The sequence below is a fragment of the Trachemys scripta genome, chromosome 1 (genome assembly GCF_013100865.1).
Source record: "Trachemys scripta elegans isolate TJP31775 chromosome 1, CAS_Tse_1.0, whole genome shotgun sequence".
In the NCBI taxonomy this organism is placed as follows: Eukaryota; Metazoa; Chordata; order Testudines; family Emydidae; genus Trachemys; species Trachemys scripta.
Window position 1 is genome coordinate 7,160,006 of NC_048298.1, and position 14,313 is coordinate 7,174,318.

The following is a 14,313-nucleotide window of genomic DNA, read 5'->3' on the forward strand; positions in this document are numbered from 1 at the left end:
GGCCACTAGACCTAACTGTAATTTTTTTTTTTTTATTATGGCAATATTTTGTGGCTGCGGGTTTTCTCTCTCTTCTTTCCTCATTTTTTGCATTAATTTTAAAAGGACACCCATCAAGTAGTTGTCTTTTTTTTTAAATGCTCCATTATTTGTTGTACTCTTTTGAATCTTGAAATTAAAATTCTTTTCTTCTACCAATTTAGCCCTTTTCCATTTGGCAAACATGTTTTTTTCCTTGCATCTCTGAGGGAGCTTAAAATGAATGAGTTTTTTGTTTAATGCTTAGATTGGGCACCAACATCACTGATATTAGCACAGTTCTCAACAAGTATAAAGGAGTTTTATAGTGATTTCAGATTGATATAGTGCCTTTCACCTGAAAAACATCTAGAGTGCTTTACAATCTGGAGGCCAAAATTCTGCAATCTGAGTCTGTAGCAAGTCTCATCAAAGTATCCCATTACACCTGCTACTTGCATCCAAGGCAGAATTTGGGTATGAATCTATAAGTATAATTCACTTGCCACTGAGGTGCTGCCACAACTGAGGTAAAATGATGGCTTTTGTTTCCCTTTTTTCCTTTTTATAAGCACAGTGCAGATAAAACACCATTTTAAGGCAAAACCAAGTTAACATAGATCATCCCTGGCAGGTGTTTCTAAGCTGCACCACAGTTTAGGACAGGAAGTGAAGAACAACATACAACTACATCTGCAAGGAGAATTCTATCTGGCAGAATGTTATGACACACTAAAATTTTCCCAGGGCCCACAGATTAACACCCCTACCCTTATAAAAAGTGCCAGGCGATACTTAATGATCAAACATGGCCAGAATTTGTGTTTTACAATTCTGAAAAACAGGGCACCAGTAAAACAAAATGCACCTCAAACACCATACTATGGAATTTGTAGTACTATTGAGTGGGAAGAGAATCCAAATAAACATCACCACCACCTGTTGATTTGCTAGTTCTTCTTACTGTATCTTCTAGATTTTCCCTGGAAGTTTCCCATCCAAATACTAATCGGGCCCAATTTGCTCAGCTTGTGAGGTATTATATCATAGTCAAGGTACTACAGCTGCAGTCCAACAGGATATATGCATCTAGATAACTGGTCCATTTAGTTCAGTTATCATCTTACTTGATTATTTGAGGGAGAAGAAAACTCTAAGGTACTTATAGGATGCCAATCACTGAAGTATGCAGACATGGACCTAGAAAACCTTCAGTGATACATCTTGTTAATTGAGAAAGATGATAAAAATAGAAGAAAAATCCATCTGAGCCCAATAAGCATTAGCCGTCACTGAATCTTGAAGCTTTACATTGCAGGAGGGGTGTTTATATTTTTGTTCTTGCTCACATAGCGGCAAATGTTGTTCATGCCCCTCAAATGACCTAATCCTCTTTTTAAATCTGCTGAACTGTAAACCTCAATGAGCTCCTGTGACAGTGAACTCGAGTGGTTGATTGTACACTACATAGAAACCAATTAATTTTTTCAGACTCTTTTATCTCTTTGAACTTTAAGTAAATGTTAGAGCTTGTGAAACAGGAGATTGACATCCCAGGGCTAAAATAACTCTATCCACAGAAAAGCTATAACATGAGAGCAGCCATGCAAACTTCTGCCATACCACCCTGCCAACATGGCTCAGTACGACTTGGAGAGAGCACCTCTTGGAGTGAGAGTAATCTTGTCTACATTAACCACTCAGCTCTTGACCTGTCTTCCAAGCACAGATCTTAAAGTCATAAGCTAACTTAAATATCTTATGTTCTAGATCCTACATACTTGCAAAGAAAAACTCAACATACCCAAACTAGGGTAATCATTAGGTTTTCTAAATATCACCAGGCTGGTTTTCTAAGAAATTATGTAAAATGAAAATAAGTTTTTTTTGGATAAAAAACGGGAAACAAAAATAAAATGGGAAGAGTCTAAAGGTCTAGTCTGACTTTAAAAGATCAACAGCTTTGAGAGTATATTCCTCCCTTGTACAGCTAGTCTGGCTGAAGTTGCATTTTTCAAGAGCAGCAGACAATCCACTTTCACAAACACCATCCTCCAGCTATCCTCTCCATTAAATGAAAGAATAATGTTAATGAGACTAACCATTCAGAATTTCAAGAGCATCAGTTCAGTGCACTTAAGGCCATATAAAAGGAAACAGAAAGAGCCAAGTCATGGACATTCTTTCAGCTTTGGAGGAAACGACAATGTCATTAGTTTCTGTAAAGAGAACCTGTATATATGGATTGCATATATGCTGCCTACATTTCATATGGCGTTTATGGAAATAAATATTAAATACACTATACTTCTCTACTGCTTTTCATCCAAAGATCTTAACGTACTTTACAAATAATTATGTCACACAATACCCTTTTGAAGGAGATGGATTACTTAATGATTACTTGTTCTGTTCATTCCCTCTGAAGCACCTGGCATTGGCCGCTGTTAGAAGACAGGCTACAGGGCTAGATGGATCTTTGATCTGACCCGGTATGGCCATTCTTATGAGATATTATCCTCATTTTACAGATGGGTAAACATAGGCAAAGACTGGTTAGGCAACATGTCCAAGGATACACAGTTAATGGAAGAATCAGAAATAGAACCAGGAGTTAAGTATCAGAATATTCTTCCACGGCAGAGTTAACTTGGGCTCTTACTTCAGTGTTGCCTCGAACCCCACTCCTGTCCACACACAAAATCCTCATGAAAATTTAGTGGAGCTTACCATCTAACTAGCCCAGATGGGGGGCATAGGTTAAAGCCCAGGTACCACTTTAATTCATGCTGGTAACCCATCCATTTCGCAGAGAGGAGGATGCAGGCTAAGTCATTTGAGTAATGATCGTCGTCCAATCCATTTCCACAATTCCCTCTGTGTGCCCAGAAAGACAAAAAGGTTCTCCCACAATTCACTGGGAAAGAATCAGAGTGGTTCAGTTTACTGCAGCACAAAGAACCATTGACTAACATTGAGGACACAGTAACTCCAGTATGACTTTGCAGTGTAGTTCCTCACACACAGGCGCTCAGACTTGGGTGCCAGTCACTGGTCTAATTCCGGAGTAACTCAGCACTGAAGATGTCCTCCCCCACCCCCGATCTCCTGCACTAATCACTACCCACGCTCCCTTCCTATGTATAACAGGATAACTCCAGGCAAGTAACTGAAAAAGATATGTACATACTGGAGGGAGCATACTTTTTACAAATCACAATCTCTCTGCATGTCAGTTTCCCCACCTATAAAATATTTCATGCAGGTTTTGCCAACTAAACTACTGCATCTTGAGAACCTTGGATGGAAGGCAATGCAAATGGAGAGTTATTAATATCACAAAAAGAAGAAATCTGGTAAAGACTTTACCTGGAGGCAGGATACCTGACCCAACGGGCACTCTCCAACTCAACAGATGTAGAGTTGTGATGTTTCTTGGTTTTCTAGTGCCGCATGGCATTGCATACCCTGATAGCACACAGCTGACAAGATGACTGGCATATCATCGGACAGGTGACATTTCAGCAGGATCTAACTAAATGCTAGTGTTACTCTGAAGGGCCAGACGGATGCATACTCCTATTATCTCAGTATCAAAGGCAGTGTAAAGGAGGTGAAGGAGGGCAAGGGTTCTGTGCCCTGACTGACATGAGAGAAAAGCTGCAATACCCAATAACAGCTACTGTTGCAGTCTGTCTCCCAGCTCTCTGTCTTCTGACACTAACACAGCGGAGACTCTCAACCAACTATACAATAGATTCTATCTGTGCTGTGAGAGCTACAGACAAGACGATGAAAAGCAAAACGAAACAGGACAAAAACATTGCACTCTACGCCTTCAGACCTTGTAACATGGTGCATGCACCATTCTGCCTTTTACACAATACTGCCTTAATGGCAAAACTTATTATCCTTTGGACAGAAAGATTCAGGACACATCTTAGCAGTGCCAGAAAAGCCTAGAGTGCCATTCATCACATTATTCTGTAGCAATTATCCACATTATTACAGTTTTAACAGCAGGTGTCTTATTGTTCTTTTCAATCAAATATTTAGTTCTGAAGTAAAACACCCTCTCCAGAAGTACATTCCACCAACTGCTAAATTAAAGAACTAAATTAGCAACATGCATAAAATGTCAGGCTAAAATTTAAAACTGAATTTCAAATCTCTCTTGCTACATTGTAGCTGCATAGACACATCAGAATGACACTGACACAAACATGTGAAAGCATCAAAGAAAGAATAAACAGGATCAGAAACTACACCTCACTGACCAAGATTGTTCTAATATTCTGATGAACTAATGGTTTTCTTAGCACTCAGAAATCCAACTTTAAAGGGTCACCATATGCTCCTGAACTGATGATCTCACAATATCTTTTTATTTGATTCTTAATTAATGTTGAAAACAAAAAAAAAAATCTGCATATTCAATGTCTCGTTATTCAAGATGCCACTACCTGGCATTGTACAACTTAATGTCACACACATAATACTCCTGGGGGAATTCTGCGCCACTGCGCAATGCAGAATTTTGCAGAAATTAATGTTGTGGACGCAGCATTTCCTTTCCCCCACAGAAATGGGCTGCAGTGCTAGGGGCTACTAGGACTCAGCAGAGTCCAGGTCACACACAGAAGACTTTGCCAGGGGGAAGGGGAGGGAGCTAGAGGGATCCTGGCAGCAGCAGTTCCCCACATGCCCTGAGGGAAGGAGACAGCAGTGTGCAGGAAACTCCACACAAGCCCAGAACCCAGCATCAGGTTGTTTCTCCCTCTGGATCCCTTGGCTCTGGAGGAGAAGGGGCAGGTGTCTGGGCTGGGGGAGGCCACAGCTGGCTCTGGGGGGACAGAGGGGGTGCCTGAGCTCTGGGGCGGCGCAGGTATCTGGGCAAGGGAAGCCCTGTGGCTGGGTGCGAATATCTGGGCCAGGGGTGGACTCTGTGGCTATGCTCGGGGGGGGGGGGGGGGGGGGGGGTATCTGGGCCTGGGGGCTCCGTGACTGGGCTCCGGGGGAGGGAGGGATTGTGGGTGTCTGGCCCCCCGGCTGGGCTCTGGAGGGGAATGGGGCAGAGGAACAGAAACTGGGTTATCATAGGGGTTTCTTTAAATCTCTACTCCTGGGAGAATCTGTGTGTGTCTCTGTATTGTTACAGACATACTTGCTGACAGGTATTTTGAAATAAATTAACAAAATAATTGGAACTGGTGTGATTACATAGCGTTATTTTGACAAATAAAAACAGAATTTTGTTGAATTTTCAAATATTGTGCGCAGAATTTTTTATTTTTTTGGCACAGAATGCCCCCAGGAGTAACATAATAGTGTAACCTTTGGGTGGGCTAAAGTACACTTCGTTGCTCTTCTTCAGTACCTAAAAAAAAAACCCCAAGTCCCATAGAAAAGTAGCTGGAGACTCAGAATTCAGTTGCTAAGAATTTTCAGCAAAGATTGCACAGGGTCAACCTCCCCACATTCAAGTCCCAAAAGGAACTAAAAAAAATGAATGTAATTAAACAACTTTATAAAATCTTATGATAAAGAAACAAATAATAAGCTAATTTTTACAGCATAATCTGATATTTTATAATCCACAGACATTATCTTCACAGTTATACATAAACATAAATAAAGAAAAATTTAAATCTGAACAGTTTAGTCCCCACAGAACAAGTGAGAAGAAACTGAGAATTCCCAAAAGCTTAGGCTGAGTTCACCTAAGTCTCAGAGTCTTTGATCACCAAATCTATACAGTTTGCTGAGTCTAAAACAAAATCTTCCCACCACTTGCTAGTAGGAATCTTCACTTGGAATCCATGCAGACTCTTTCTCTGCGGAAAGCACTGTTAGCCAGTCAGCGAACTGATTAACCAATCACTCAGTTAAGTATATAAAAAAAACAAATAAAACTGCTGCAAAATGCTTCAGAGTTAGGGAAAATAGCCTGCTTCTTCTCCTGGGCTCAGCTTCTCCCAGCTCACCCAGGGCACACGGCCCCCTGCAAAGCAGCTGCTCTGACCACTTCCCCTCATGGAGTCTGACCCCAGTAACAGGGAACCTAGTGGAGCAGACCCAAAACTATCACACCAAGCTTCTGGATGTAGAGTGCTAAATCTGCCTAGCAACAATGACTCAGACAACTCACTCCTACCTCCCACCAATGGGTCTCTTAAAGACATACCTCCCTATTAGGCACGTGGGTTACAATAGCATCGAGCATTAACAGTGAATATTACTGTGAAGCATTCAGATATCTAGAGGAAAAACAAGTCAGGTCATTTGAGCTGACAGAAAAAATTAATACCATCTTACATTTTTGCCTCTCCACCCCCAACATATACACACAAACGTATGTATGCATGCATGCAGCTATAAAGACAGCTATTTCATAATATATTACACATGCACAGACACACTATTAGAGGACATGTTATCCATGTGAAAAATTGTAGAGGCATGTGATATATTGCATAGGCATTAATACATTTCATTCATCTTTGACTGCATCACCTGACTTCACTTCTGCCACTAATCCATCTTCTCACAATTTCTTCCATCCTTCCTAACCCCTGAACACATTTAAACAAACATTGTTTAAAAAAAAAAATCAACCTGCTAGAGAAATGTTTCCTCTTCCTCCTCACAAAAATGGGGAATTTCAGTCCTTAAATTATTGCTGTTCAAGAACCAGAATGGACACAATTTAGTCATAGGCCAGTAAAGGTTTTCTATACCTAAAAGTGTCACAACTTTAAAGTCTACTATCTTATGACCATAAACAGCAGGTGGGTTGGGTGAGGGGGGCTCAGCCTCTCCCGCACCCCAATCTATCTCTGCCGCTGGGGCATAGTGCTTCTGGAGCAGTCTAGAGGGTTGCTCCAGCAGATGAAATATAGGACATCGCTATGCTCCAGCATGTCAGAAATAACCACTACACTTTCTCCGCCTGCCAGTTCTGCTCCACTCCAGGCCACCCCATGTGCACAACCCAGTCAACCCTGCCTGCAACTTGTAGTCACTCAGGGGGCTAGGCTCCCTATCTCTGACCAGCTGTCTTCAGGCTCTGCTCTGACCTACTGTCTTCAGGCTTTGCACACAAACTACTACAAGGCCAGGGGGAGGCTAGATCACAGAGAGTTATTTATCCTTCCCACCCCCAGCTTCCCCACCATCACTAAACAAACAGTCTTATCTCCTACTCTTTTCATATGCCACATTTTACTTGGTTTCGTTTGGCATTAAATTAAAAACAGTGACAACTAAAATAAATGACAAGGACACTACTGCCAAGCAGCTCCGACTAATATTTGACCTGAGCTTCAAGAAGTTATTAAGAATGGCCTCGTGTATGACATGCCCAAAGGTAAGAAACTTTTCAGTTTTTTAGCAGGGATGAAAAAGAGTTTTCCAGACCTCACTGTGTTGTTCAAAACTTTACAAATGAGAACTGATACGCCAGATGCTTAAAATAAGAACTAAATGATATTTATCTTAAAAGGGGTTTTAAACCATCATCTCTCATCCTACTCTAGTAGCAGAAGAGTCCCTTTGAAGGCAACGCGAGTCTTGCCTTCTTAACAAGTGCAGAGTCAAGCCCTTCAGCTGCCAGCAGCAAACCCAGTGGGCCAGGGCGGGGATCCAGGCCCAGCCCTGCGGGGCAGGAACTGCTGCTGAGTGTGGGGAGGGCTCGCTCTCTAACCCCCACCTTAGGGGCCTTCCCTCCACAGGAGGCTGGAATAAAGACAGTGACCCTCTCCCCCCCCCACACACACACACATTCAAGAGTGGGGTCTGAGACATCCCTCAGAAAAGAGGCTCCTCCCACACACACGCACTGGAGTGGGGGCCTCCCCCCATTCCATGCACCTGGCCACCAAAAATAATGTTTTCACCAGCTGTCTATGCTTGTGACCCTGCAATGCAATAAACAGGAGCTAAATACAAACAGAAATAGAGAAGAGTCCCAGCTTCCCATGGCGAACCAGCACTCATTTCCAGCCCCAGATGGACACAAGATTATGGAGTTTGAATTGCTGTCATTTTTATGTGCAGAAAAGCTATTTTAGGTCATTTCTGGAGGGTTTTATGGCTCCCTCTGACCAGTCAGACTTATAGCAACTAAGCATCACAGGTGGTAGATTACAAAAAATAATCCCAATAACAAAGTTTAAAACTCTCTCACTTGATTCTTCAGTCATATAGGAGATACTCAGTTGGGGAAAGGTGGGGGTTGCGTATGTGTCGTCCAGTATAAAGGTTTTCTCAATTTTAGTTCACCACTTATGAGGGATGCAACCATCACCAACTCTTGCTGATAAGGGAAAATTACTTGCCTTGTAATTCTACTTCACTGACGATAACGTTGTGCAAGATTCTCACTCCTGGGCCTCTGCTCCCTAGAGTGAGACTGGCAGAACTGCCAAAGCTCTTAAAGGTTTTTTGGCCTTGGAGAATGATAGCATGGCTAGAGCATGAACTAGGCACTCTATTGCCACCCACAAGCTTAACCATTGCCACGGACATCTTCCAGTCAGCTCCAATTGCACAAGGTTTTTAAAATTTGTGACGGTCACTAGCCTGGGGCTGAATATTATCTATCCTGAGGTTTGGGCAGGTATGATAAAGGGAAGGAGGGTTAAAATCTGGGAGAGAAAAAAACATTTGTGTGTCAAACTGATTCTTTATAAAGCACCTGTGTGAAGCTGCCTAAGGGGGCTAGAAAGAGGCCCAGGGAAAAGATTAATTGGCAAAGGGGTGGTAAGCCATTCAAAACTTCTTAATAAGTCACACGTGGCGTATGTAGTTATCTGATTTAGTTGGGGATTGGTCCTGCTTTAGCAGGGGGTTGGACTAGATGACCTCCTGAGGTCCCTTCCAACTCTGATAGTCTATGATTCTATGATCCATACCTATATACGTAGAGACAGTTATCACACGCCATTGTGCAGTTAAACCGAACAACAAAGAAAAGAAAACATGGAACTTTCTATAATCCTTTACAGCAGAGTACACCACAATTTAGAACAAAAGTTGAGGAGTCTTCAGAGAAAATATGCAGGCAGCAGCTCCAGCCTGAGTGTCTTGGCTGACTGCAATGAAGGCATGCTGACATAAGGAGACAGGTGGTTTCAGTTGTGACACTCTATGTAACAGGAAAATGTGACAAGGTAACAACACTGAGTTAAATGTTACTGTTTGAAAGCTTCTGATAACATCGTTTGGTAACTTGGCAGGTAACTTGTATCACCTCTTCACGTACCATAAAGATGAAGCCAAAAAATACGTTGATTGCCGGGGTTTATGTGCTTTGGGACCCAGCAGTCCATTATAACAACACAGACATTTACCCAACAATAAAGACAAGTTCCAGCATGTATGCTTCTTGAGCCTCTAGTCTATATGAATGAATTTTCTGGCACTCTGTCAGCAAAAATTGCTGTTCTAAACTGAGTGCATGACTGTTTGAGAGATTCTTACCTGTAAGACATCCTGGATCTTCACCCACACATCTACCATGTCATACAATTTGACATCACCATCATACAGGCTGGATGGAGAGACCACTGTCTGCTGAAGATGTCCCAGCACCACAGAGTGAGCAGCTGCTACAGCGTTGAATTTGTCAAAGAGAAGTTCAAGCAGTTCCAGAAGTAACCTAGAAGGAAGGACAAATGCATTCAAGACCATAAGGCATTCTGATAACATAGTAATGAAGGCCATACAAGTACCTTCAATAAACAGATTGGGGAGCAGGAGGTAGGGGCTTATCTGTTTTCTTCCTCTCTCTTAAATTGAAGAAGGTGGTAAGTCTCATTTACTAACACACTGGCTGAAAATAATATGGTATTCAATGGTTTAGTGCCATTTTGGATTATGGGATGAACAGTATGAAAGAATTTAAAAATCTACATGAAAGATCAGAAACCAGAGGTATCAGGGCTTATCAGCTGTGTCAATCATCAACATTTTATTATTACACATAAGGTGTTATGGCTATAACCTCATATAAGTGTACAGCACATTAGCTTTTGCTATGGCTTCTTTACTGCCCAATGATTGAAATTAATGGGCCGTTGCAAAAGCCTGTAACTATTGTGTGACAAGACAATGACTTACCACATCTGATATTATTATTTAGAAGAAAATGTCAATTAAGTTTGATGCTGTTATCGAGTTATACAGATACCCGTAGGCCCAAAGATAGTGTTCCCCTCACATTTGTCACTTAGCCATCTTGGACAAAAACCTTCTCTTGACCTTACTGCACAGACACAAAGGGTAAAAGCAGGACATTACCAACGAAATGTCTATTCCAGATGGCTCACTATATAATGTAATCCTTCAAATGTATCCCTCTAATTTAAGAATCACGTGGGCAATTGCCAGAGTTCTCAGATGGGGTATGCAGCTAACACACATTACCAGTATCAAACATAGAGCTCATGGTTAAGGGGAAAAGCTTTTTGATTACACTGAAAAAAATGAAAGGACAAGTCTAGGAAGGTAGAGAAGCACAGTACGACAGGTCTAGGTCTTGTCTGTACATTATACTAAAAATAGACATGGGCTGAAACAAAGTGCCTGATTAAAAACTTTAGGAAGTTCGGATCCTGAACTGAACTTCATTGCTGCCCCCTCTCTTTGAACAATGATCTGTACCACATCCCGGACCCAAACACCTTTATAAATACCAGAAAAGTTCAAATCTGGATCCAGATCTGAAATTTGCAGCTCTAGTCTCTCTCAGATGAAACAAAATAAAAAATCCTGTATTATAAGGCAATTCCATTTTGTGGTACTAGGAGCTTTCCCATTCACCTTTAATGTTAGGAAATGCCTACAAATTAGTAATATGTATAAGTGACAGCCTGGGGACAACGTAGAACAGAAATACTGCTTTTGAAGGATGGGTATATATTGAACATGACAAGGTGTTTGTTGTAGAAGTCAGGAGTCTGTATGCGCATTTGGGAACTATGATATTTGGGTGGTAAGGCATGTGTAGTTGTTTATGTTGCCTTACGTTAACTGACTGCATGTATTTGAGCAATCTTAACTTTAAATAAAAGTTGTTTGTATGGGAATTTCCATTGTTTTTCAAGTTAGCAACAGTACCTTAAATAGCTTTGGAATGTAAGTTGTGGTGGAGAGTAGCCCTGTTCTGCTGCAATAGGTCTTTGCACATCTGTGTGTTGCATGTGTTTACAAGGGGAAAGCATCAACATTCAATGCCTGGGATATGGAAGAGGAGAAGGCAGTGGAAAGAAGGCTTTAGTCTATAGTGATAATATTACATTTTAACTATGTAACTGTAACATGGAGGAAAGACTATTCTCTTCTGTTTAGGCTTTTATAGCCAATCTTTAAAATGTTAAAGATGCTGCTCCCATAAGCAGAGCCGTACATCTTGCCCTCTCCTTGACTGCTATTTGACCCCGATAGCTATTAAATAAGGCTCCGTGTCTGTCATGGAGGTCACTGATTCCATGACTTTCTGTGACCTCCGTGGCTTCTGCAATGGCCGGTGCAGCTGGCTCTGGGACTGCCCAAACAGATCAAGCAGCCCCTGGGACAGTCGCACTGATCACTGCTGGGGCAGTTTGGCAGTGGGAGGGGCTCACGGCTGGGGGTTGGTGTGTAGGGCGGCACTTACCTCAGGGGATGGGGGGCCCCGGAAGCATCTGGCATGTCCCTGCAGTTTCTAGGTGGAGCGGCCAGGGGGCTCTGTGCGCTGCCTCTGCCTGCAGGCACCACCCCCACAGCTCCCATTAACTGCGGTTCCTGACCAATGGGAGCTGCGGAGCTGCAGCTCGTATCGGAGGCAGCGAGCTGAGCCCCCTGGCCTTCCCTCCCCGTAGGAGCTGCAGGGACATGTCAGCTTCTTCTGGGGAGCTACATGGAGGCCAGTAGGGAGCCTGCCAGCCTCACCAACCCTCCCCTCACAGCACCAGCGGGGGTCCCAGACAACCCCTCCATAGCACCCGCAGCACCCCCAGCCCATGCCCTCAGAGCACTGGGGGCCCCCTGGCCAAGTTTTAGTTAGGGGTATATAGTACAAGTGATATGCAGGTCATGGGCACCAAATTTTTGTTTACTGCCCGTGACCTGTCCATGACTTTTACTAAAAACATCTGTGACTAAAAGGTAGCTTTACTATTAAGTTACTAACATGAATAGTCAGGATGAGGGGGTAACATGGAAACTAAGTTGCCTGAGAAATGGACAGGGTGGATTGATTTTAATAATCGATTTTGTCCATGATCTAAATTATCAACTTTAAACTTGTTTTACATTTGCACTATAGTTATTTATTTATTTTTTAGTTAGTTATTTATAGTTTATTTATGCATATAGCAACCAATAAGAACCTTTTTTGGGGGAAATCATAGAATCAGATTCTTATTGGTTGCTAACCACTAAAACATGTTGATTTGCAACTAAATATAGCTTTTACACTATTTGGTTCTTTTTTCTGCAAACCAGGAAGACACACTTGCTATACACATTTATTTAATCAATTATATTGCTTAACAGACGTTTTACGCACACAGAGAGAGCTATATATATAGCTTAAGGAATTATATAGCTTAATATTCCGATTCCTAATTTTTACATTCAGTTTATCTTAGAAAATGGTGAATGATGCATTTCTCATTTATTAGATGATTAATTTTTTACTTGTAATTTGTGTCAAGCTACATTTGAATGGAAATTGGGATTTAATTAAAAATGCACAAAACCAGCATTTTAAGATGGCTTTATTTTATTAATAAAAATAACCTTAATTATACTGGAAATATAAGAAAAACACTAAGTTTATCAAACACAAAATGTTGGGTTGCAAGAGACCTCAAACAGTCATCAAGTCCAACCCCCTACGTTGTGGCAGGACCAAGTAAACCTAGACTATCCCTGACAGGTGTGTGCTCAACCTGTTTTTAAAAACCTCCCTTGGAAACCTATTCCAGAGCTTATGTACCCTTACAGTTAGAGTTTTTCCTATTACACTGCTCTACAGCCAAAATGCTTCTGAAATAAATGTAGTCAAACTTTACTAATTCTGGGTCACTGAGAACGAAAATGATGCTTAAAATTGTTGATTGGCTCTAGTTTTCAAGATATGCTATTGGGTCAGTATATACAACCCTTGACTTGGCGGAGGATAAGTGAGTTATAAAGGGAAGGGATCTCAATTTAAACCAGAAATAACTAAAATACATCTTTGACTGGATCTATGAATAAATCTATGGCTGGGTTTGGACAGTACTTGCTTTTTAGGCAAAACAATGAATGATGCAATCTGAAGCTGGTATTGCGACATACATGATATGAATTGCATCATGTTATTCCTAGAAGTCATGGATGATGCAATCATAACGAAGCTTACATCACTCTGCTGAACAAATTGCCCTATATCAGCTCTAGAAATCATACAGTGTCGTGCTCTCTTATTTGTCAGTGTTTGATTTTGCAAAGGGACACATTTCTGTTTAGCCAAAGTGAACAGAGATGCCTCGTACTTGTGTGAACAGTGCAGATAACTTCTGCTATGTTTGTGGTGAAGGGACTTTTGCATCACAAAAGCACAGTATAAGAAAGCTTTTGTGATTAAGAAAAGAAAGCCTATCACTTTTATTTTGGCTGCAAAATTGGAGATCAGGACAAGAGGTGGACCCCACACATATGCTGCAACACTTGTGCAACAAATCTTCGCCAGTGGTTAAACAGGAAAAGGAAATGTATGCCTTTTGCAGTGCCAATGATTTGGACAGAGCCAACGGATCATACCAGCAATTGTTACTTCTGCATGGTGCCTCCAGTTGGGAAAGGTGTGTCAAAGAAGAAAAAGTGGACTGTGCATTATCCAAACATTCCATCAGCTATATGCCCAGTACCCCACGGAGAAGGACTGCCGGTTCCTGATGCACCAGAATTATTCTCATTTGAGTCAGACGAGGAAGAGGAAGAGGATGAAACTTCTGGTCCTGAACCATCCATGTCACAGGACCCACATTTTCTCCCACCCTCCTCCTCTAAACCACACCTCATAACACAAGGTGAACTGAATGACCTTGTCAGGGATTTGGAACTACCCAAGAGTAAGGCAGACCTGTTGGGCTCCAGACTACAGCAGTGGAATCTCCTGGCAGGTGATGTTAGGGTTTCCATGTTCCGTGACCCTCAAAAGGATCTTGTCCCATTCTTCTTCATGGAAGGTGATCTTGTAGCCTGCAACAACATCGATGGTGTGATGGCAGCCCTCAACATCATTCACGATCCAGATGAGTGGAG

At 41.9% G+C, this 14,313-nt stretch overlaps 1 protein-coding gene across 2 annotated transcripts in view; it reads right to left on the reverse strand.

The window, feature by feature from the left end:
* The window catches only part of EXOC4 (exocyst complex component 4), a 610,394-nt gene that overhangs the window by 512,482 nt on the left and 83,599 nt on the right, over positions 1-14,313 (reverse strand). For both annotated transcript variants that reach the window (XM_034764261.1, XM_034764251.1), the window contains one exon: positions 9,499-9,676. In XM_034764261.1, coding sequence (XP_034620152.1) covers positions 9,499-9,676 — 178 coding nt within the window. The remainder of the gene's footprint in view (positions 1-9,498; positions 9,677-14,313) is intronic.